This window comes from Argiope bruennichi, chromosome 6 (assembly GCF_947563725.1).
Source record: "Argiope bruennichi chromosome 6, qqArgBrue1.1, whole genome shotgun sequence".
In the NCBI taxonomy this organism is placed as follows: domain Eukaryota; kingdom Metazoa; phylum Arthropoda; class Arachnida; order Araneae; family Araneidae; genus Argiope; species Argiope bruennichi.
Window position 1 is genome coordinate 61,251,412 of NC_079156.1, and position 22,907 is coordinate 61,274,318.

Sequence of the window (22,907 nt, forward strand, 5' to 3'; positions counted from 1 at the left end):
TCTAATGGCATCTGATGAAATTTTTCTATCTTGAAGGCATAGCCGTTTAATTTTTCTATCGGCAATAGCACTTGTGCACTTTTTTTGGCCTGATTTGGCCTTATTTTCCACTGATTTCGTTTTTTCATAACGTAAACAGAACTTTCGTACACCAGAACAAGTCACTGAATGTCTTGCAATGTCAGCATAAGAGAGGACAATTTCTCTCAATATGACAATTCGGCTTCTTTTTGTAGATGTCCAATCAGTTCTTCTTGTTGGTGACATTGTTTAAAATTAGTTTAATTAGAAAAAAGGACTTAAAATATTCAAAAGCAGCAATACTCTATTTAATTGTACTTGTATGCATCATTCCGCAAAATATTTCCACAACAATAACTATTTTACATACCAAATAACCTAAACTAGAGTTACAGACATTTGATGGGGTCCTGAGAACAGTGTTTATGATTGGCTAGTACGCTTTTATTGCAAAACACGTCATTATTCAAAATAATTTGTGTTTGTTTGTTCTACTAAAATGAGCGTAACTTTTTTTGTAATACAGATATTATAATACTGTTTTTGTTATTAAATTCTACATTAAATTACCTTCAATTTGATATATAAACATTTGTATTTAAGTGAAAATTAATATATTCTACAAGCATGCAAAGTTGAAAAACATGAAACTTTCAAAAAATGTCCACACTTTTGGCCACCACTGTGTATATATATATATATATATATATATATATATATATATATATATATATATATATATATATATATATATATATATAATATAGTGTTTTCAAAATAAACCTCCTTGCTAAATTTGCTGAATTATATTAATATTTAGGCTGTGTACCCATACATTTGTTATATATGTATATGCTAGAAGAAACAAAATGCATATAATTTTAATTTGCATAGTTTTTGAATTCTTATATTTATCCCCTTAAGGTGTTTTAGAACCCTCCTCCCTAATTTGAGTAATTAGGACTCATGAATAAAATTATATTTAGTCTTGTTTTTGTTACATATGTTTGATCGTGGAAGGAATATGAAACTTCTGTATTGATACTGAACAATTCTGAAAGGTTAAATTTTAAATCAAGAGAATATTAAGAAATTGTTAAAATTATGTTTAAATTTGAAAAATTCATTGAAATTAGAGAAATAGTCATATAGAAATGAATTGTGAAAATCGTTCATTGAAAAGCTAATTTTTTAAATTTTAAAATGATGTAAATATAGTTTTTGTTCACTGATATGTCCCAAAGTTAAAATATAAAATCATTCTACTCAATTTTACTTCTTTTAGGTTAGGGAAGCCATAGAAATTTTTTTTGATAACACAGTTCATTTTCCTAAATGCTAAGGAATATATTTGTCAAATTTTGTTTAATTTTATCAAGGCTTGTTCAAACAGATGAATGGACATTGAGTTTTATATACAAAGAGATTTTCTTTGTGGTGTCAGGTTATTCATCTTTGGCAGAATGCCAGTGAGTTTAAATATCATTGTGAAAGGACTTTCCCCAGTTTAGGGAAATACATGGGTAACCTTTTACATTAAATTTAGGTTTTTTTCTCTCGCCTCTTTTTGCTTGTCCAAGAAGGAGGGAAAAAATCCTTTTGGAAGGGGATAATTTTAAGTATTCCCATAAAATAACATGAATTTGTTTTTAAGTGACTTCCACTTATTGTGTGTGGGGGGGGGATAAGGTTATTCCCTAAGGTTGTATAGAGCATTTGTTTATTATATTTCAACATTATTATTTATTAATTATTTTAGTTTTAGTTACCATGGTGACCAGGTTGTTTAGCTTTAGGATTGACTTTTTAGCTTTTAAATATTTATGTGGAATCCATATATGCATTTTTAATTTCATTTTGTTATGTGATAAAACTGGAAAACATGAATTTATCTGATTAAATTGGAACAAATCATAATGCATGCTAAAAGCAGAAATACTACTATAAAAATGAAAATCCTTCTTCGTAATTTATGTCCAAAGAAAGTACTTTTTAAATCCTAATTTGAATATTGTCAGAAGCACATGATTGCATATTTTGCTATATGAATTGGAATTTCATCATAACATTAAAAATTAAATGTTTCAAATTGTTTCTTGTATTTAAAAAAATTAATGAAAATTAAAAAGATAATTGTACAGAGATGAAATAAATATAATTAAAAAAGGTTGTTTTTTGAATTTTAAGATAATGCAAAAACCATTTTTGTGAAATAAACAATATGGTGATTTCCATAGGTAAATCATATCAATTATCCATCTGACAATAGTTAAGCTTATTTTCATGTTTTATTAAACTTTGTTGGGCCCTTTTTACACATTTTGTTTTCTGTCTTTAAATAGAATTTTTGATTACCCATATCCAGAAAATTTCTAATAATAATAAAGCTCAATGTGTGTGTGTGTGTGTGTGTGTGTGTTGGCGCTCTACAGGCCAGGTCATTTGACATACAGCTATCAAATTTGGTACATGTATACCTTAGAGGTCGGGAATGTGCACCTGGGGTCCCTTTTTTTGAAATTTTAATTAGAATTTTAATTATTAATTAAAAACTAACTTTCCCGCCAAAAGAATCTTCCATTTTCCCCACCGCCAACTTTTCCGCCAAAAAAATCTTCCATTATCCCCAGCGCCAAACGAGAAAAGCTTCCGTTGTTTTTTTCTCCCAACAGTAATGAGGCTAGGGTTAAAATTTTTCGGCGGATTATTTCAATCGGTTCTGCTTATTTTCTTAATGTTTGATGCATTTAAAATTAAACATTGTTAATGAATCAATCTTTCAGATTCATTCTGAAGTACTTTTGAATTAAAATAAAACAGAATAAAGGAAATTAAAAATTTCTAATCCGCATAGCGTTACCCCAACTGGCGTAGAAAAAAATCACGTATTTGCGTTACGTAACCGGCGAAGAAAATTCACGCATGCGCATTCTGTTCTGATTGTTGCCATGACAACATGTATATGCTTATAGTTTTAAGTACAACGTTTTTTAAGTAGTTTTTTTAAAACCTGTTTTCAACCGTTTATTTTAAACGATTCGTTTTATTTTCTTAGTGTTTGATGCATTTAAATTTTAACATTGTTAATGAATCGATCTGCTCATAATGAATCTAAGAAAATTTTGTTGACAAATTCTTGAGATATTACATAAATTTAAAAAAATATTCTTTAGTGCCCATAAAGTTTAAACGCTGAGTGACTCTATTTTCAGTAATCAGATTATAAAAAAATGCTTTGTTTCAGTAAAAAATATTATTATATTAATTGAAGATAAATTCTTTCCACTTTAATTTAAAGCATAAATTCTACGGGTGCTAACAGGAAATGAGAGAGATACATATTACGTTATGACTGAAGGCCTTTATAATATTATGAATGAATTATATGATAATCAAAATTTGAAGTTTTAAAATATTTTGATGAAGAAGCTATTAAAGTAGAAATTGCATAAAATATTTAATTATTAAAATTTTAACGAACATTAAGATTGGCGAACCGGCTGGTCGCCAAAGGCGGCTAGTTTCTAATAATATTTTACAGCTTCATTAATTTGTAAAACATTAAATTAAGTGTATGTGTAAAAAGTTCAAAGAAAAACAGTCTGAAAGGTTTGTATAGTGATTTTTTGTGCCATATATATTAATGTTTTATATACAGAAAGATTTTTACTGTGAGTAATATTTGAAACTTTTTTTAAATTATACCAGGAAAATTACTATTAATTAGGTATTACTATTAAGGTTAACTACAGTTAACCTTAAATTACTATTAATTAGTTAATTACCACATTAAATTATTAGTAATTAAATTAGCATTGTTATTCTTTTATTTGTTTATTTAAAGTATAAATATCATTCATATTTCTGAATGTTCATCGTACTGCAACTTTTAACTGCACTTTAAGTTTAATAAAATTAATCTGTACATAATTAATGTTTTGAACAAAATAAAACTGTGAATTTTCATTCCTCAATCTTAAAAAGAGGCATTTTCTTACCTAGGGTCCAGTCTGGGGTATTCAAAACTCTCAAACAAATATGCAACTTTCTCTAGCAGATATACAGAGGCTTCAAGAAGAAAAAGAACGAGAAGAAAGAGAAGAGGTAATGACATTCTGTTTATAAAAACCGTTCAGTTGTAGAAATGTAGATTTAAATCTCTTTGATTTTTTTAAAAATTTAAATATGTAAAAAAAAACAATAATAACTATTTTAATTTTGTTAATACTCAGAATCAAAAATTGTTTGTAGCTATCAATATCTGATGCGATAACATTATGCTCTAAAATATGTTGCTTTCATTTGACAAAAATTGATAATAATGCATGCATGTTTCTTCTGTGGCTTTTGTTCAGAATCATGGCTGCTTATAACTTGGTTTTTAATTTTAAAAAAAAAAAAAAAAACATTTGGTGCCTTAAGAAATCTTTTTGGAGATTTTGAAATAGCTTTTATTATTAAAGTAGCTATTTCCAAATATTTCTGTAATTTGTTTACGTCTTTCAGATTCTGCCAAGATGGTTATATCTTAAACCAAATAAGTGAAAAATGACATATATTCTAACAGTAATTTGTTTGGAAGCATTCTTAATTTTGTCTTATTGTTCAGAAATTTCTAAAACAAAACATAACCCCTTCATATTGCTTCCCCCCCCCCCTACAAGTTGTCGAATGTTTACGAATAAGTGCAAAAAATTTAGGAAAATTAACAAACAAAAAAAAACTCAATTCTGAGCATATTTTTTTATTTAAATTATATAAACATTATTTGATGAATGGATTTTTTTCTATTAAAATGGTTAATTTAACTTATCAAAAATGTGGTAACTAAATGGTTTACTTTTCAGTTATTAAACTGTTCAAAATAATTGCAAAATGGCTGTGATACAAATATAAGTCACTGGACAATGTACCATCTCTTTGTATTGTATTGCATACATAATATGCTTTGGGGGAAAAGTAGCATTTACCACTTATGTCTTATTAAGGGGAGACCAATATACAAAGTTCGTTCTAATTGCAACATTTTTTTATAATTGAAATTTCATTATTTTAATCCAATGAGTGACTACTTCAAGTATGAACCATCCATTGATTGCCCTATCTTCTTCATGGCCAACATTGAAATTATCTGAAATTATAAAATTCAGTACTTCAGTTTTAGCCACTGAAGAGTGACATTTTTTTGTTTAAAATTGTTATCAAGAATATTTCACCAAATATGATTAATGGAGTCTGGAAATTGTCTAAGGATTTAGATTTTGAAATATTTTATTAATACAGTTACTTTATTTTACTCAAATATGAAATGTGATTATTTACATCATTTGACAAATTGTTCGCCTATCACTATATGCTATATATATATATATATATATATATATATATATATATATATATATATATATATATATATATGCCTATCACTAATTAATAAGAATGAACATCTGTATAAATAAAATTTCACAAGCTGTGCATGAATTTACAACTTCCTAGATTCCTGTTTTAAATACATAAAGGCATATTTATGCTTCTTTCAACTTTTAAAATAATATTGTTTATTTCAAATATATATTACTAATTATATCCCCCCCCATTTGTAGAAAGCAAGGCAGCAACTTCTACAACAACAGGCTGCTAAACAATTACAGCAAAATAAAAATGGACTGAGCTGGGCAAAGAGGTATTATTATAATTATTTGATTTTATTCATATACTGTATTGCTGTGTGATATTAATGATTTCTTATAAACTATTTTAGAGCAAATGATTCTCAACCTGCCGTGAAGTCTCTTGCTGAAATACAACAAGAAGAAGCAGAACGATTGGCTAAATTGAATCGTGTGCAAAAGCCCCCAGCAGTAGGTATTTTTGATTTATATCTGCAAAGTTTTATTATTTTCGTAACTATACTTATACATTTTCAAACAAATTTAAAAAATCAAATTTCAGTGTAAATAAACTTGAAGGATATAAGTTTTAGACTGAGGCTCATATGGTTTGCAAAATTAAATTAGAGTTATTGTGTTAAAAAAATTAATGAAATGAAGAGAATTAGTATAAACTGATAATTTTTTTATGATGTAGAATTGACCTTCTCTTTAGCTTATTAAATAAATCATATTTTACCAAAGTTCAATTAGTAATGATATCAGTGAAAATATTTGAATTTCAATTTTAAAAATAGAAAATCCATTGCAGTAAACAACAGATATCAAACCTTAAGATTTGCTGTTTTATTTGAAACTCTGTATTAGTAGAAAAAATCAATTTTTAAAAAACTACTTTTTAACAAGAAATCTTATATCAAAAGTATGCTATAATATATATGTGTGTGCGTGTGTAATGATATTTTAAACTCTTATTTAAATCCAAATTAGTTTCCAAAACTTTATCTAGCCCATGTAATTTTATTCTCTTATTTCCTGATCCGATTCCACTGTTTCTACTTAATTAATTCATGAGAAGCTTTGTAAAATTGCTGAATCGGCTAAACGCCACATTCACATGCTCCGCATGAAAGGCTAGAAAAATGTCCAGTGAGCACATTCTTTTTTAAAAGATCTCTGTGTTTCCCTTGTGATTTACAAGCATCAGAAATCCCTATCAGAATCTTAATAATATATTAGCACTATGAAAAAATATTTTCCCTATCAATATCTCATGTTGTATAATACGAGGGATAATTCATTTCTCTCTCTTCCTGACTTCTGCTTTTGTGCCGCACAGAGAGCAGACATGTCTTGTCTGCACCTTCTTGTAAATAAATCGTGCCTGCCTCCCAGGAGAAAATAAAACAAATTTAAAAATGCAAAGTCTTCGAACTTTGTCTTCTAGTTTCAGAAAATTAAGTGCTTACACACACACACACACATATATATATATAATATGAATATTATGAAATATAATCCAAAATCAGATCAACCGCCAGTTATATATATTATGTCCATGTCACTGACATATATATGCAGTGCCGTGTTTTCCATTTAACCGTCTACTGACCATTTTTAAAATGCCAAGCAATTAGAGTGACTATATTATTAAAAAATTTCTGCACTTTTTGAATGAATACTAAAAATATATATTCTAATATCTTTGTATTTTAATTCTTTTATCAATATTTTATTTCCATAATCTGAAAATAATTATTCTTATATAAGAATTTTATTTTATGTGGGCCTACTATGATTTAGAGATGATTTTTGAACTGACATTATTTATAGCTTCTTTATTAGAAATCTTTTGAATTTCATATCTTCTCATCAAAAAGTAAAAAAGTTTACTGCTGTATAACAGTATTTATTGAGAGTTAGTGTGACAGATTTAGGACATTCTGGAACATGGAAAATTGTTTTTAAAAACTCGGATTTCAAATATAGGAAAATATACAATATCAACAAAGATAACACCAATTTACAACTATTTTAGAATATGAATGCTTATATTATGTTACCCTAAAAAAATAATATATAAAATTTATAAATTTATTTTAATAGCCTGCACCAACTGTAAATTCAAATGCTGGTGTCTGGGGCAATTCTAGTCATCTAAATAAAATAACTGCAGCTCCTACCACTTGGAACCTGAACAATGTTTCTTCTGCAAACAATGTTGGAACTGGTGGATTTTGGGATGATGCTCTCAACAGTACCCAAACTAGGAAGCAACCTACTAAAGCCAAGTAAACTTGATTACAACACTAATATTTCTCTAAATACTTATTGAAAACTTCTCAAACTATATAAAATTGCAAAGTAATGGGATATTGTTATAAATAATATATAACAATATCCCATTACTATAAATAATAAGCAAACAAAAGCATTTTCCAAATGAGAAAAATTTGAGCATCTTTGCTGTAAGAATGGCTAACAAAACATAAAAATATGTAGTTTGAATTATTAAAAAACTTTTGTACGTGAAAATTGCTATAAAAATTGTTTTAACTAAATGGCTTAAACAGCAAACCGTGTTAAGTACATCATCAAAGTGCAGACATTTGAGTTATAAAATCTTATACAAATAGATATAAAATAGCAAAAATTTACGGAAATATCTTGAAAGTGATACTATGAATTTATCTAATTTTACTGTTTATTTTATAAAATTTTGGTTTGAAATTTTCTGTTTGTCTTCATACTTGTCTTGAAAATCTTTCTTAAAAAAAAAATTTAAAAAAAAGTTTTTTGGAATATAACTATTTTCATAACATTCTTCCTACCATTTTCGTCATTTGGATATATTTATTTAAAGCTTATATAAGCATAAATGATGAAATGTATTTCATGAAATTTCAAATTAAGCACAACTCTTATTTTTATATATCAAAATGATGTTAACACCCTTGAGTGCATATTCTTGATCTTAGTATCAATTTTCAATAAATCAGCATGTCAGATAATTATAAAATGATTATTATAAGTTTTCATGTTGGACTAGACTGCTAAGTAGAGAAATAACATTTTCTATCACAAATCGCTTCAGGCAGCAAATCTCATGTCTGTTTTATTTCAACTTTCTTGATTAAAATGCCATCAAAGGAATTTTACTTGTACTGTTATTTTAGTTACAATTGATGAAAACTAATTACTCTTGTGTACTTTGAAATACTTTTTGATGTAGTTAAAAAAATTAACTGAAGAAAAGAAAATTTTTATGAGTAGCTACATTATGTAATATTTTAAATAAAATCAATTTTCAGAATCATATATGCATTAGCCATTAAATATCTGTTACAGGTTGGCTGTTAAATTAATGCATTCAGTGCACACTATTCATACATAGTTATTTCATGGCCAGCAATTTAATTTTCACTTAAAAACTGAAAGTACATTTGTAATGAGCTTTTGAAGCTCAAACAAAAGCAGGTAAACTCAAATGAAATGAACTTTGCCTTGTAGTTATTTTGAAAGAAATTGTTCCAAATGAGAAATTTGTTTATTACTTAATATATCCTAAAACTAATAATAAAAACATTTTTAATTAAATTAATTAATACTGTTCGTAGCTCACTTAAAATTTATCTTTAATACTTTTTTAAACTATTAAGGATATGATTAAATTGTTTTTAATACATATCTGTAAAGAAAGGAGGTGGTTTGAATGTAATAGTTAATGTGCTCTGAATTAGAATATAGCTCTTTAGAAAAATAGCTATTTAAATAATTTATATGTAATAAGTTGTTACATATAAATTAACAACAGTATTAGTTAAACAGGTTTAGTTTTCTAAATATTGAATATGTAGGCATGTTTCATTAACTTATTTATGTTTCAGTTCCAGTGACAGTGCCTTCCCTGCTTTAGCGAATCCTGTGCAACCTGCCAATGTTAGTAGCAACAAGGGTAAAAATGTCCGAGCCAAAAAAGATGAGGTGAGTTTATTGTATTTAAATGCTGTATAATTAAAAATCCTTCATGATATATATCTCATGAAAATATATAGTTTTATTTGGCTTTTGAAATATTTCATGTTTGTAAAAATATATTTTTGTATTGGATTTTCTTTCAATTCTTGATGTATTAGGTTTTTGAAATATGCTGCAGTTGTGGCCTACCCATGAAAATGTATTTAGAACTTAAATATCAATTAATCTTAGCTAAAATTTGATTCCACATAAAATACACCTTATGATGCCATTTTGAGGGGAAAAAATTATTTTAATGATCCAAAAATAAAAAATAAGCTTTTTTGTTTAAAAATATGACTGTCAAAATAAAATCATAAAAATTTGAGGGTACTGCAAATCAAATTGTAAAGAAATTATCCCGTATTGATTATCGTTAGGGAAAAAAATTGAAATTTGTCTTATTAAAATTCATAGAAATAAATTCATTTTTTCTGGATACATTTATATAAAATAAAAATCATGTAATGAAATAAAAAAATTTCCTCTTATTAACATTATGAAAAAAAAATCGTTTCTAAAGAATTTAAAATGTATTATAAATGTGTTTAAAATTTCAGACTGCTTAGATTGTTTCTATTAACTTCGATAATATTTTGTTTTTACATTTATATTTTTTTAATTAGCTTATACTCTTTAATATACTAATAAAAACTTTTTTAAACGATTTATGTTATATATTTCCTTACAGGATGCTGTGACAAGATTATTTGTGTCTCATCACAAGCCCACCGATGAATTCACTAAGTGGTGTACCGAAGCAATCTCGTCCATGCCCTCATCTGTAGATGGTTAGTTTCACTATTTTGCTATTCCCTATTCTTTGAAGGAATGTATTTTTCATTTGTTCATGTATCAATGAGTATTTTATTTTTCAGTTCCTACTTTTGTTGCATTCTTAAAAGACATTGAATCTCCTTATGAGGTATGTGTTGAATACATTTCCTCTGTTGCAGTTATGAATTTTTTTTATTTTGTTTTGCAGTTTTTCTTTATTGATTTCTGAAACTGATATAATATCTAAAGGAAATGCTAATTATTATGGCATTTTATAAATAAATACACTCCTTAATAAAAGGAGACTTACACATTTTGTAAAATATCAGATTTTATCATCAAATGGTTAATCTTTATCATCTAATTTCTGTTGGGCTTGTTACATATTTTCTTGTTATTTTATTAAAATAAGAGACAAAAATTTCTGTGAAATATATAATGTACTCATTTAAATAGTTTATTGTCTTCATTGTCTCGCTTCAGTTGAATTTTTTGGAAAATTATCCTAAAGTAATTCCCAGGTAAATTTAACTAAACTTGAAATTTTGGTTCTTTTACATGAATTGATCATATTTACCTTGTATTAGTAAGAAAGGATTTAAAGGTGAGATTTTTGTAACATTTTAAATGGTAGAAGGTTTTTTATAATTCGCTGTCATATCTTTCAATGATATGTTATGTATGAAGGGGAAAAAATACATGGCTATAATTCTTTTTAGATATTAAAATTTTATAACTGTAAAAGGTTATAATTTTTATTGTATACCCAAATCATCTTGCTCATGAAAAATGAAGTATATTGCAAAGGCATTCCTTTAAGATTACCCAAAGCAAAATAGATATATTTTTATTAATGCACAACTGGTTATAAGTTAAAGATATACTTAAAAAGTAAGATGCAAATTAGTATTCTTAAATTATATGATGGTAATAAATTTTGTAGGTCATTTTTTTATTATTTTATTGTCAGTCAATATAAAAAATCATTTGCTTCACTGAAAATTACATGTGTGTGGTGACACAAAGAGTCATTTAATTAAACTTGATGTTTAATTATTCATAATTTATAATGTGAATATGTATGGATGAGTTGTCAGTTCTTAGGAGTTAGCAGAACAGTTCATTAGTACACTTTCGATCTGATATCTTGGTAAATGAAGTCCATTAAAAAGAATATGCATATATCTGGAACCAGTTTAACTCCAAACATATTTTTCAAATGTTTTATTATAGTTTTGTCTTCAAGTACAGAATGAATTATATTTAAAGAGCACTACTTCATTCAGGATAGCTTTATTTTGATGGTCCAACATATATATTTTTTAAAAATCATCTTGTATAATTTACAACAATTAAAATTTGAATTTCATAAAATATTATATTTGTGATCTCAATGTATACATTTATCTTTTTATTAATAACAATAAAATGCTGCCTTATGTTTCAATTTTTAAGATTTGAATTTAAATAATGTAACAGACCGAGAATGTACTGTAATGATTTGGAGATTAAAGTAAATTATTTTGCATGTGCCTTATGAAATATTCTTATTTCAATTACAGTTTTTTTATTAAAAAAATATTAAATTTATCTTTGTCTTTTAATATTGCAGGTGTACGATTATGTGAAATCATATTTTGGAGAGGGCAAGGAGCCTAGGGAGTTTGCAAAGCAGTTTTTAGAAAAAAGAAGCAAGTATCGTAACCAAGCAAAGCAAGCACCATCTGAGGTAAAAGAATTGCTTATTTCTTCATTGCATTATTCAATATGCATTTTGCTCTATCTTTGATATATTATATAAAATATTACATGTTATACACTCCAGTAATTAATTTGTAAGTCTTTAGAGACATATGCTTATTTTATATAAATGTATGCAAATAATTTTCTTTTATGCTTTTTGAATCTATTGGTATCCTGGAAATAAATTGTGAAGTCTTATTTTTTATTTGGTATCTGGTCTTATTAATCATTTATATTAAAATTAACTATTTAATTACATATTTCTGCAACTAAGACTGACCAAGTCCTGAAAGTTTTCAGCTTATTATTTTAAGGTTGTCAAAATTGGTTTGGACATAAACACCACCCATTGATTGGTCATTCAAATGGTCTGAAATTGTTTAAAATAACAATATTGGGTGTTTCATGTTTGGTTAAGTTTTATTCACAAGAAAGTGAAATTTTAAACACATAAAGACAGAACCCAGGTTAAGTCATTCTATATTTGTATGTTATGTATTTGTACGTTTGTTTTTGTTAAATATAAATAGATCAAGAATTGTTTTAAAAATAATATTTGGAATTTTTATAGCAGTAGATTCATTAAAACAATATTTATATTGTTAGTATAAAAATACTTTTCTTAAAACAAATCTTTTCAACAATTTTGTTATTAGGAGTTTCAGTTTCAACAATTATAATAGAATACTTTTCACTTAATGTTTTATAAATTTTACAATTGATAGCAGGGAAAAGAAGGGTATAATGTCATTGTTTGGATGCCCTAATGTTCTAAATAAGATTTTGATCAGTATGTAGAGTTACCAAAATATTTTTTGAGGAAATTTCTTGTAATAGAATATTGTTGCAATTTTTTCATAATCTTTTTCTTCATTGCATGTGCATTTATAAAATGTGCTACAAATATTCTCGCTTTTTTTTTTGTTTATTTATTGTAATAATTTTTTAATAGGATAATACATTATGGGGACCAGCACCAGCCATCACACCTACTGTAAATAAAAATCCAACGCCAACAACTAACGAAAATGATGGTGGCTCGAATATGAAAGGGAAAAGCAAAAAGAAAAAAGGCAAGATGCAGAAATTAGATAGTTCAATGCTTGGTTTTACTGTCCAGTCAAACCCTGACCGGTTGAATGTTGGTGAGATTGATCACATTGAAAATATATGAAATCTACAGCCGCCAAGAAACCGAGTTTAAAAAGAAAAAGTAAAAAAACTGTACATTCAGGTGCTGCAAAGTGTTTTAACTTCTTTTATTATCAAAGAAGAAAACAGTTTCAGTCAAAACAATGTGATATATGTAAAAAGTAAATGAAATTGAAATTAATAACCAGCCATGTAGATTGTGATAAATAAATAAAATGAATAATTGTACAATAACTCAATTGATACATCTTAAAATGGAATTTGCCAATAAAAGAAGTATTTATTTATTGAAAAAAAAGATTGTTTTAAAAGAAAGCATTGCAAGTGAGGAAAGCATTGAATTTGTAAAGGGCAATGTTGAGTTGAAACAATTATATTAACCCTTGTATAAATTTGTTGTCAAAGTACTCACTTTGGCTCAATTTGTAGACAATGTAAATAAATTTATATGCTTGCAGCATAATGCTTTGTTTCATTTAAAAATTTACAGTACATGATTTTCTTACTCAGAGAAATCATAGGTTATAGCTTTGTTATTTTTTAAAACATTTTCACAAAATCAAATTCATTAATGTGAGCATTGCAAAGGTTTATATCACATTTAAAATTCAATTATTCAGAAACAAATAAAAATAAATAAAAGTTTCCCCCCCCCCTTGGGAAAAGTTAGAAGTGAAATCTTTTTTTAACCCTTGTGTTCATTTTGTATTGTATACCATACATACAACTTTGTGAAAATATACTACCACTATAAAATAAAAATATATATATATAATATAAAAAAAATAATTACCTATATACATTTTTTTTTTTTTTTTTTGCTTTTCTTCAAAAAAGCAATCTTGCCACGCTAAGGGTTAAACTTGAATTAATTTATTTAGTTTTAATTCTTAGATAAATCTACAGCTACTGAAGATCAAATTATATAGGAAAAACATTGATCAATATAACGACTTATGTTAGTTCATTTTATCATCCAGTTAAAGAAGTTCAGTTGTCAGATGAGGAAGAATATTTTTCACAGCAGTAGACAGCATTTTTGTTCATGTTCTGTCATATCAGGATGTGTAAAGCTCAAAAAGTATAGTTTCTTTCCTGACACATGTATTTATTCATGCAATAATCAATCTGACTAAAGAATGATGCTTTGAATATTTAGAAGCTTTCCCCACCCCTCTCCTTTTGCAGTGAATCATTCTACTAATTGCAGAATAAATTCCAGTTTTATGATAGCAAATAAATTCCAGTTTTATGATAGCAAATTTCAGTACCATTTCTCTCTTTTTATAAGCATATTTCTATCTTCAGCCATTTGATTTTTAAAGTTACTCTGAATTTCTGGATAACTCTGTTCAGAACATTTTTAATATTATTTCATATTCATATCATTAAACCTTTTTAAAAATTAAGAGAATAATTTTTTTTTCAAAATAAATACATAAAAACAAAATTATTATATATAAAATTATTATTATATAAAAAATTAACAGAATAATTTTTTTTTCAAAATAAATACATAAAAACAAAGTTATAATATATATAATTATTATATTATATATCACATATATAATCTCGTACATCCAAGCTAACTAAAAATGTGCTTTTTTAAAAATATATATATTTTTTTAAAAGTCATAAATAACACTGAAAGATAAATTGGTTTCTTATTGATACAGAGATTAATTTCAACTTAATCGAGTTGCATCTTTGCATGGATTGGCCTTATCACCTTAATGGGTACACTAAATATTTGTTTAGAAATCTATATTCTGTAGAACGCAGTGGGAAAATAAACTGAAAATAATGCAGGCAGAAAATTATTTACAAATAAAGAAAACAATCTATGATGTTTTTTCTGTCAATGCTCTTGTATTATAAACATCTGTGTTCTCTTCAATATCCATACAGATACAATATTACTTCTCATGAAGTTATTTTTATCACAATGTAAAAAAATATATATATTAAATTTCTCCCAAATCTATTGATGTTTATATTTTACATGCTATGTGTAATTATCATGACTTTATGGCATACTATATTTGAAAATAACTTGCGTTGTCTACTCAAACATTCTGTGGAGGAAATAAAGTTGTGCTTAGTAATGAATTTTCTGATTAAGCAGCTGCATAAGACCACAAATTGAATGGGTGGGGTGGGGCTAGTGGCAAAATACAAATTTAAAAAAGTGCAAATTTTGTGTATACCAAAAATATAAATAATTTTAACTATAAATACTTTTTTATAAAATTAATTCTTACCTATTTCGTTACATTGATTTTGCTGTTAGGTTTCAAGCATCTGCTTAAATCTAAAGTTAGCATACTCAGTTTTGAAATGAGAACCTAAAATGAATTTAAAGAGGGTTTTTATGGTGTGCATTGCCTAGGGCTGCAAAAGGCTGGATATGTTTTCCACCCTTGCTTATGTATTTTTTTAAGCATTTTATTATTTTTTACAATCTAAATTTTGAAGGTATGCCAGCAGATAAATAGAATTAATTCCATAGGAAAAAGTCATTTAGCTTGAAATTCTTATGCAATACTATCAGTATTGAAGTCTAGAATTTATCTATCAGATATTAAAATAATATTGTACTGTGTCTGCTATCTTGGTTCTTATTCTGTACCTATTAAAGTGTAGCTCCGATGAATATGCAGCTGACATTTCACCTCACTCTTTTGTTCTTCCTTTAAATCGAATACACATGGATCTAAAATTATTATTAGATGAACTATACCATTCAATCAGGCGAAGATCTTATTCATGAATTTGAATTAAAATCTTTTTTATAGAATCATATACGTTATAAATAAGGTCAGTAATTCAAATATGCATGACTGAAGTATAGGATTAAAATATCACAAATTTAATAAGACTATAAATTCTTATCTGTAATAAAATGAATGATACCATGTTTGTTATAATTAGAAAATTCTCTATTAATTTAAAGATTAAGTGTAGGACAACTATAAAATGCTTTTAATTAGCTGTTTGCTAGCAACTGCAGCTAAAATAGTGAATAGAAGAGCACCAAATTTCATATACAGGCTGAGGTAAATAATTCTGGGAAAAAATTATTATAAAAAAAATCATTAATTTTGGAAACATTCTGACATTATCGAAATGGAAACAAGTTACAAAGAATTCATGGAAAATTGATTATACAGAATTTCATTAATGTTGAATGATTAATAAAAAAAAAAATGCTGATACATAAATGAATATGTATGAGCACTACAATAAAAAGTAATGAACATGAAAATAGTAAATACAATATGAAAACATGCAGAAATTAATCTGATTAATCAATGTTAGTGAGATTGCCTCATGTTCAGTATTCTGGTTTTCTCAATACTAGAAAATTCATCGGAAATTTCTAGTACTTTTTTTCCTGCCTGTGTCTTTCACAGTGTATTATGAAATTTCATTTCAGTTTGCTCATTAGTTTTAATTGCAGATGCTTTTAAACTTAACGCTATTTTATGTCTTTGTATATCAAATAGAAAAGCAAATCTTTTGGAAAGATAAATAATCTAAAAATTTGTCAAAATTATAGTTATGGCTAAAAGTGTCAGTGAAACTCCAGTATTTTGTGTTAATTTTACTAATCTAACTGAATACTAGGCATTGATTCCATAATAAGGTTTTGTCTTCAAGATTGCGAGGACCACAGGACCGCGATGGCTAGTCATAAGTTCTTGGCTTGGGGTACGAAATCAGATTCCATTAAGGATCGAATTGACGATCCGCTTCCTGTTGATGTGCTATGGAACTGCCACTTCAGATGCCTTGTTCGTTATCTGATCATTGTTCAAATTTACGAAACCCATTCCAAAAATAGTTCTAAAAGTGGTTTTCAAATGGGACATTAATGTAACTAAACTAAACTCAAGGGGTTCGAAATTCAATTCACCAAGGTCTGGGATTGCATCTGCGATTTGGGCGTGTTAAATAGATTGCTATGTGTCGAATAACCTCATGTTGTGTCATAAAATTCTGAAACGGAATCAAAATTTCCTGGTGTCTCTATGTAGTTAGTCCTCGTCTAGCTTCAAATCCAGACATTAATCTGACAATCTAAATCACAGTAGTCTTTATTGAACATATATTTAAAGAAATTTTCTACGGAATCTTGATCAACATTTACTTGCTATTTACTCTCCGCATTATGGAACGCAATTTCTAAATAACAAAATTTTTGTTACCTTTTTTTTTTTTTTTTCTGATATCTTCTGATTTTTTGAAATTTTAATCAAATCGTCTGCGAGGGAAAATGGCAACATCTGGAAAATATGAAAGCTATTGAGGAAAGTAAGAACTGTTGAAATTTCATCACATAGTAGATAAATTATGATTTCTGAATGTCCAGCAGAACATGATATATACTGTAAATAAAGTGTTGTAATGAAATGAATAACACTATAGAGCGTGTAAAAATGACAATGGAGTTTTTTTTTTAAATTCAAACTTCATTTGATACAATATGAAGAAGACTGCAATTTCAAGAACCTGTTACAATTGATCCGTTTTTAATCTTTACAAAAGTTTAAGAACTTTTATGGAAAATGTATTATATATATAACGCCCGTAAGAAGCAGGATTGCAGTTTTATATTAAAGCTAGTAAAGTGGTAAGTAAATTTCAGTCTTGTTTCCAATCAGATTAACTTCAGTAAATAGAGTATCGACTGTTTTTGTTTACTTTTTGTGTTATAGTTTTCATTGTAAATCTCTTCCTTAATTAAGATTCAAAGTTTACGTTAATTTGTTTTATAACTAGGTCGTTTTCTAGGGAGTATCTTTCTTCCTTTCATTTTTAAATTTATAAATTGCATTAAAAAAACATTTTTGACTGAAATGGCTAATTGTCTACTTTTAAGCTTTTCTTTCGACATTCTTCCTTTTTTTAAAAAAAAAAAAAATACCTTTTAAAATTATCTTCGAAATGCAAAGCAAATTTCAAAAATTTACAAGAAATAATATTTTTTAATACATGAATTAAAAGAATGTTTGACATTAAAAGACTACGAATAATAACTTTTGCTAAGAAGAAAAAAATAATGTCCATTGCAAGTTTAATTGAAATCTTAAAGAGAGAAAAAAAAAACATTATTTAATTTTTTTTTTTTATTGGGGATATTGACATTTTCGATAAAAGTTTACAATTGAGCGCCCCTTGGTTTTTTTGGCAATTTTTTTAACGCCAAGTGGATTTTCGGTCGGTAACCCAACAGTAACGTCAATGAAAACAAAACATTATGGAAACCAGAAATAGTGCTTCATCGCTGAAATTTGTGGCCAATCGAAGGGGCACCCAAATCTATACTAGTACCACATATTCTGAAACCAAGTAAACGCTTTCTTTTTCATATCTGAAAATAGCCAAGTAAGCCCGGGAATACAAGCTTCTTGGCATCTTATGTATAATGAAACTTAATGTAATTTGAAAATCAACAGGAGGGGGGGGGGGGAGAGGCGTAAAAATAAACATGTACAGAGAAATGAGGCATTAAATTTTATCACCAGAACTGTAGATCTACATAAATTTTAATCTCAATAAGTTCTATGAGAATATTACAAAATGCAAACTCTATTCTCTTCACTAGAAGACGAAGCGAAACATAAAATACGCCACGAAGTAAAAGTATATGTTAAAGTCTAGGGAAGAATAATTCCGCCGACTTTGTAAAATAAATTTGTACATTCACAAACCGTATGCTACATGCATTAGTTTGGGCATATATAATATGAAAATGTCCAGGAAATCTGGTATGGAACTTCTGTTTTAGCGTCTAGCAAATGATGCAAATTTTTTTAATGTTTATTGATTTATCAGTGTACGAATAAACCTAAGCATGAATAAAAATAAGCTATCATAATTTCGTAGACTTACAGATCGTAAACTTCTCATTTCATTTACATCTTTTTATGCTGGATTGTTGCAAAAGTTAGTGAGCAGATGTCTGCAATATCTTCATTATTTTTTATTTATACCTATTCACAATATACTCACACCAATTGGAGGTTATTGCGATTATTTCTTTTTAGCATTGTTTTTATTTTGTATTTGGCATTGCAATTATTTTTTTCTGTTAGTGGATCTTTATTTATTCAGTGATAAGTTTTGATTCATTTCAGTGATTAGTTTTGATTTCAGCGTACGTTTACATTATGAATAGATATTCCACTGCAAGAAAATAAAATTTTTAACTTTACTATATAATTTCATCTAAAGTGTATTACTAATAATTTATTATTTTCTCGTATACGTAGTATAGAGAAAGTATAATACTCGCCAAAAAATTCGAACTCAAGATTTTGATAAATCTCCACTTTATAGACCTCTTTGAGTTCGAGAGAGACACTTTTAGAAAATGTCTGTCTGGCTGTTTGAGACACTCAACAAAGCTTTATGCTATATGGTTGAAATTAGGTATACAGTCTTTAGACAAAATTTGCTGATTTCTATCAAATTTTGAGTAAAATTTGTTCAGAAGTCTGTCTGTCCGGCTGTTCGAATAAAAGTTAATTACAAAACGCATAGATCTAGATAGATAAAATTCGGTTCACAGATTTAATATCTGTAGTGTAGGTAGGTACCTTTGTGTAGTCGCCTTTGTTTGAGCCAGATCCGACAACGGGTTGATTGTCTGTCGGTCTGTACTTTCAGAAACATGCTCACGCAATAATTCAAAAATGCAATGACAACTATATCAAATTTGGTATGGGAATTTGTGGCTACAAGTACAGTTTTATGTCAAGTTTTTGTTTCAGTCGCTTTAGGAAAACGTGTCTAAAGCATAAATTCGATTTTCAGATAATATTAACGGCATGCCAAGGATTTATCGCCAAAATACTAGCCAACAATAACACGAGAGATTAAGAAAAAAAGTTAGATTCAGGCCAAATATTAATATTTTATGATTATTGTGCACTAATGCCATGCTAAACATTCTCGGGGATTGCAACTTTCTTAGAGAGCATACGAGAAAGTTTTGAAATGACACTCCCGCCGGTGTTTTTTTTTTTTTTTTTCAAAGCTTTGTCAATGTGAGTGAGATTTTTTACTAGAGCTTTCGCTAATAAATCTGTGACAATAATATTAGAGGTTTTTGTTAATAAGATAATAGCCGCCTAGACAGGCGTTTTTTCTAATCCTCAAAGAACAGAGCAAAGCACTGAGATTTATACGTCGTTTCACCCTGCTGCCTTATAAATCACTGCTGCAATTCATTGACCCCTACTATCACAACGTAAACACACGTGGGAATTTTCCCCTTTGCCTAGAGCTGATTTTGTTGTGTAATTTATTTTTCTTCGCACGTGTTGCACAAATACAAGCTGGTTTTTCTCGAAAAAATCCAATGAAAAGAGAGATTCCTCGTATATATCTATCTATCTGATGAAATACATTTTTTTAATGATAAAGGTTGATGAGCGTAGAAAAATATTTGCTAAAAAACGAATAATTTTTGAGGGAAAAAAAAGATATTTTTTTTCTAAATGCCCATTTGTATTTGAGGAAAAAAAAAACAGAGAAGAGACGTAGCTTAAAGGAATTCATTTAAAGTTTTAATTTATGAGAAATTAAGGGAGATTTTTTTTTACCCGGCGAGTTCCAAATATTATTATAAATCATTCTTTTTTTGCTTTTTTCTTTTTTTACAATACCGAGAAATTTAGGAGATAGATGAACCATTTTTTTCTCTCCTGGGTGTACAACAAGAGCAATATTTGTTTGCCTACGTAATAACTAATAATTATATAGGCAGATAGGTTATAAAGATTGCAGATTATAGAGATTACATAGGACTTCTATTACAAGATCTTCGTCTTTGTTTTATATTTTTAATATATCGAAATTTTAACACAAAATATTGTTAAATTGGATTTTATTTAGGTTATTAATCTCTTAAGTGGTTTCTTTTTTTATTAACTTATTAAAAATTATAAATATAAAAGATTTTTTACTAAAACACTTTTATCAGTGCATTGCAAAGAAAAAGTTTTTTTAATCAAAAATCTGGACGCCAAAAAATAATTCGTATAAATATGAGATTTGGATAGAAACATTTTTAGTAAAAAGTAATAATCATCAGAAAATCTGGAGGCCAAAACATAATTCGTAAAAATTTGTGGCTTGTATAAAAACGTATTCAGTAAATTGTAATAGTCATCAGATTCATCATTTATTTTACTTTTTATATATTGAATGCTGGGATTTTTTTCTTAGAAAATAATTCATTGTGAGTTTATAACCTTCTACTGTTTTTTGAACTCCAAAGGTTTCATGATTTTTAGATTTCAGATTTTAAAAACTAATTTTCTTTTCTAATGCATTAATAAAAACGTTTTTTTTTATATATATATATATTCATTATCATCCAATTTTTAGTCTGATAATACTCATATTGATTTTTTTTTTTAAATATTTCAGTCTTTTTCAGAAATCAAATATTCAATACTCTCAGCGCCGCTACACTGTATGAAATGACTATATAAATCCAGCTGATTTGCTTTAAATTTATAATATTCTAAACAGTCATCAAAGATTTCAATGTGAAAAAAATTACCTTCTATTAATATTCTGGATTTCTAAGTGCAGAATCTGTAATATATCATTTAACCCTTTCTAGGGCCTTGGGAAGTATGCTTCCCACCAAATTTATCAATATTTGTATGAAATTATGTAGGATGGCATAAGTTCTGACAACTTTTTTTAGTAAGTCAGAAACTTAGATGCTTCAGTTCTTTATCTCAGACAAAATGATGTGTCTTGATTTGTTACTTAATTATTAATTAACCAAATTAATTAATTAATCAAATTAAATTTATCTAATAAGCTAAATGAAACCCTTTTCTTATTCTAATTTCAAGCCTAAAAATATTTAACATGATATGACTAGAAAAAAAAATGGCCCTTTAAAGGGTTAATATATTAGTAGAATAGTAAATATTCCAATTCACATTAATATTATTCCTATTCTCGGAATAATTTTTTTAAAATTTTTGTCTTTTTATAATCTTTTGAATTTTTTAATTTAATTCATTTTTAGCAAAAATATGGATGGCAAAATACATTTGTAAAAGGCATAAAATTCGGATGAAAATGCTTTAAGTAAACATTCAAAATTTAATTGAAATCTTAATCACATCCATAGTATATTTTAATTTTCACACAATATCCGAGAATTTCTTTCTTAACTGTACATATTGCCTTATTTCTTTATACTATTGCATGATTATTGATAAAAAAATAATTATTTCCTAAATAAATTATTTCCTATTTAACTGGCAGGACTGGTCACCGAAACTTTCTCATATTCTCTTCTTATAAAGGTCTTATTGTCCTCCCTTCACATATAATAAGGCTGTAAATGCCTTATAAGTACACAGTTTCAGCATCTGATGTGTAAATATTTTCAAATTTTGAAACAAATCTGGTCGATCTCAATAAACTGAAAACTGAAAAATACAAATAATTGAAATCTGGTATGTAATCTTGATGCTAAAATTGTAATTCTGTATCAAATTTCATTTTGAAAGTGTCGGTGAAAGGGCATCCGACATCCGAACTCGGTTTTCTTCAATATACTTCTTGCCACACATTTTGCTCACTTGTGAGATTTTGAAAATAAAAATCGGAACACTCGTGTGGCACAATGTCAGTTTTGTCCAAGAACCACAATTTTATGCGAGGAGGGGAGTAACTTTTTTATGGGGGGAGGAGGTATGTGAGAAAATTTTGAAGGAACCACTCCCTGTAATTGTCTTATAATATATTTTATAATTCATCAAAACCAAT

The 22,907-nt window shown here is 27.3% G+C and overlaps 1 protein-coding gene across 1 annotated transcript in view; it reads left to right on the forward strand.

The window, feature by feature from the left end:
• The window catches only part of LOC129971222 (GRB10-interacting GYF protein 2-like), a 50,459-nt gene extending 36,896 nt beyond the window's left edge, over positions 1–13,563 (forward strand). The window contains exons 22-30 of the mRNA XM_056084807.1: positions 4,024–4,125; positions 5,625–5,704; positions 5,783–5,882; positions 7,518–7,702; positions 9,299–9,395; positions 10,120–10,219; positions 10,307–10,353; positions 11,818–11,934; positions 12,901–13,563. Of these exons, the coding sequence (XP_055940782.1) occupies positions 4,024–4,125; positions 5,625–5,704; positions 5,783–5,882; positions 7,518–7,702; positions 9,299–9,395; positions 10,120–10,219; positions 10,307–10,353; positions 11,818–11,934; positions 12,901–13,122 (1,050 nt within the window). The 3' untranslated portion in view covers positions 13,123–13,563. The remainder of the gene's footprint in view (positions 1–4,023; positions 4,126–5,624; positions 5,705–5,782; positions 5,883–7,517; positions 7,703–9,298; positions 9,396–10,119; positions 10,220–10,306; positions 10,354–11,817; positions 11,935–12,900) is intronic.
• Positions 13,564–22,907: the final 9,344 nt, after the last annotated feature.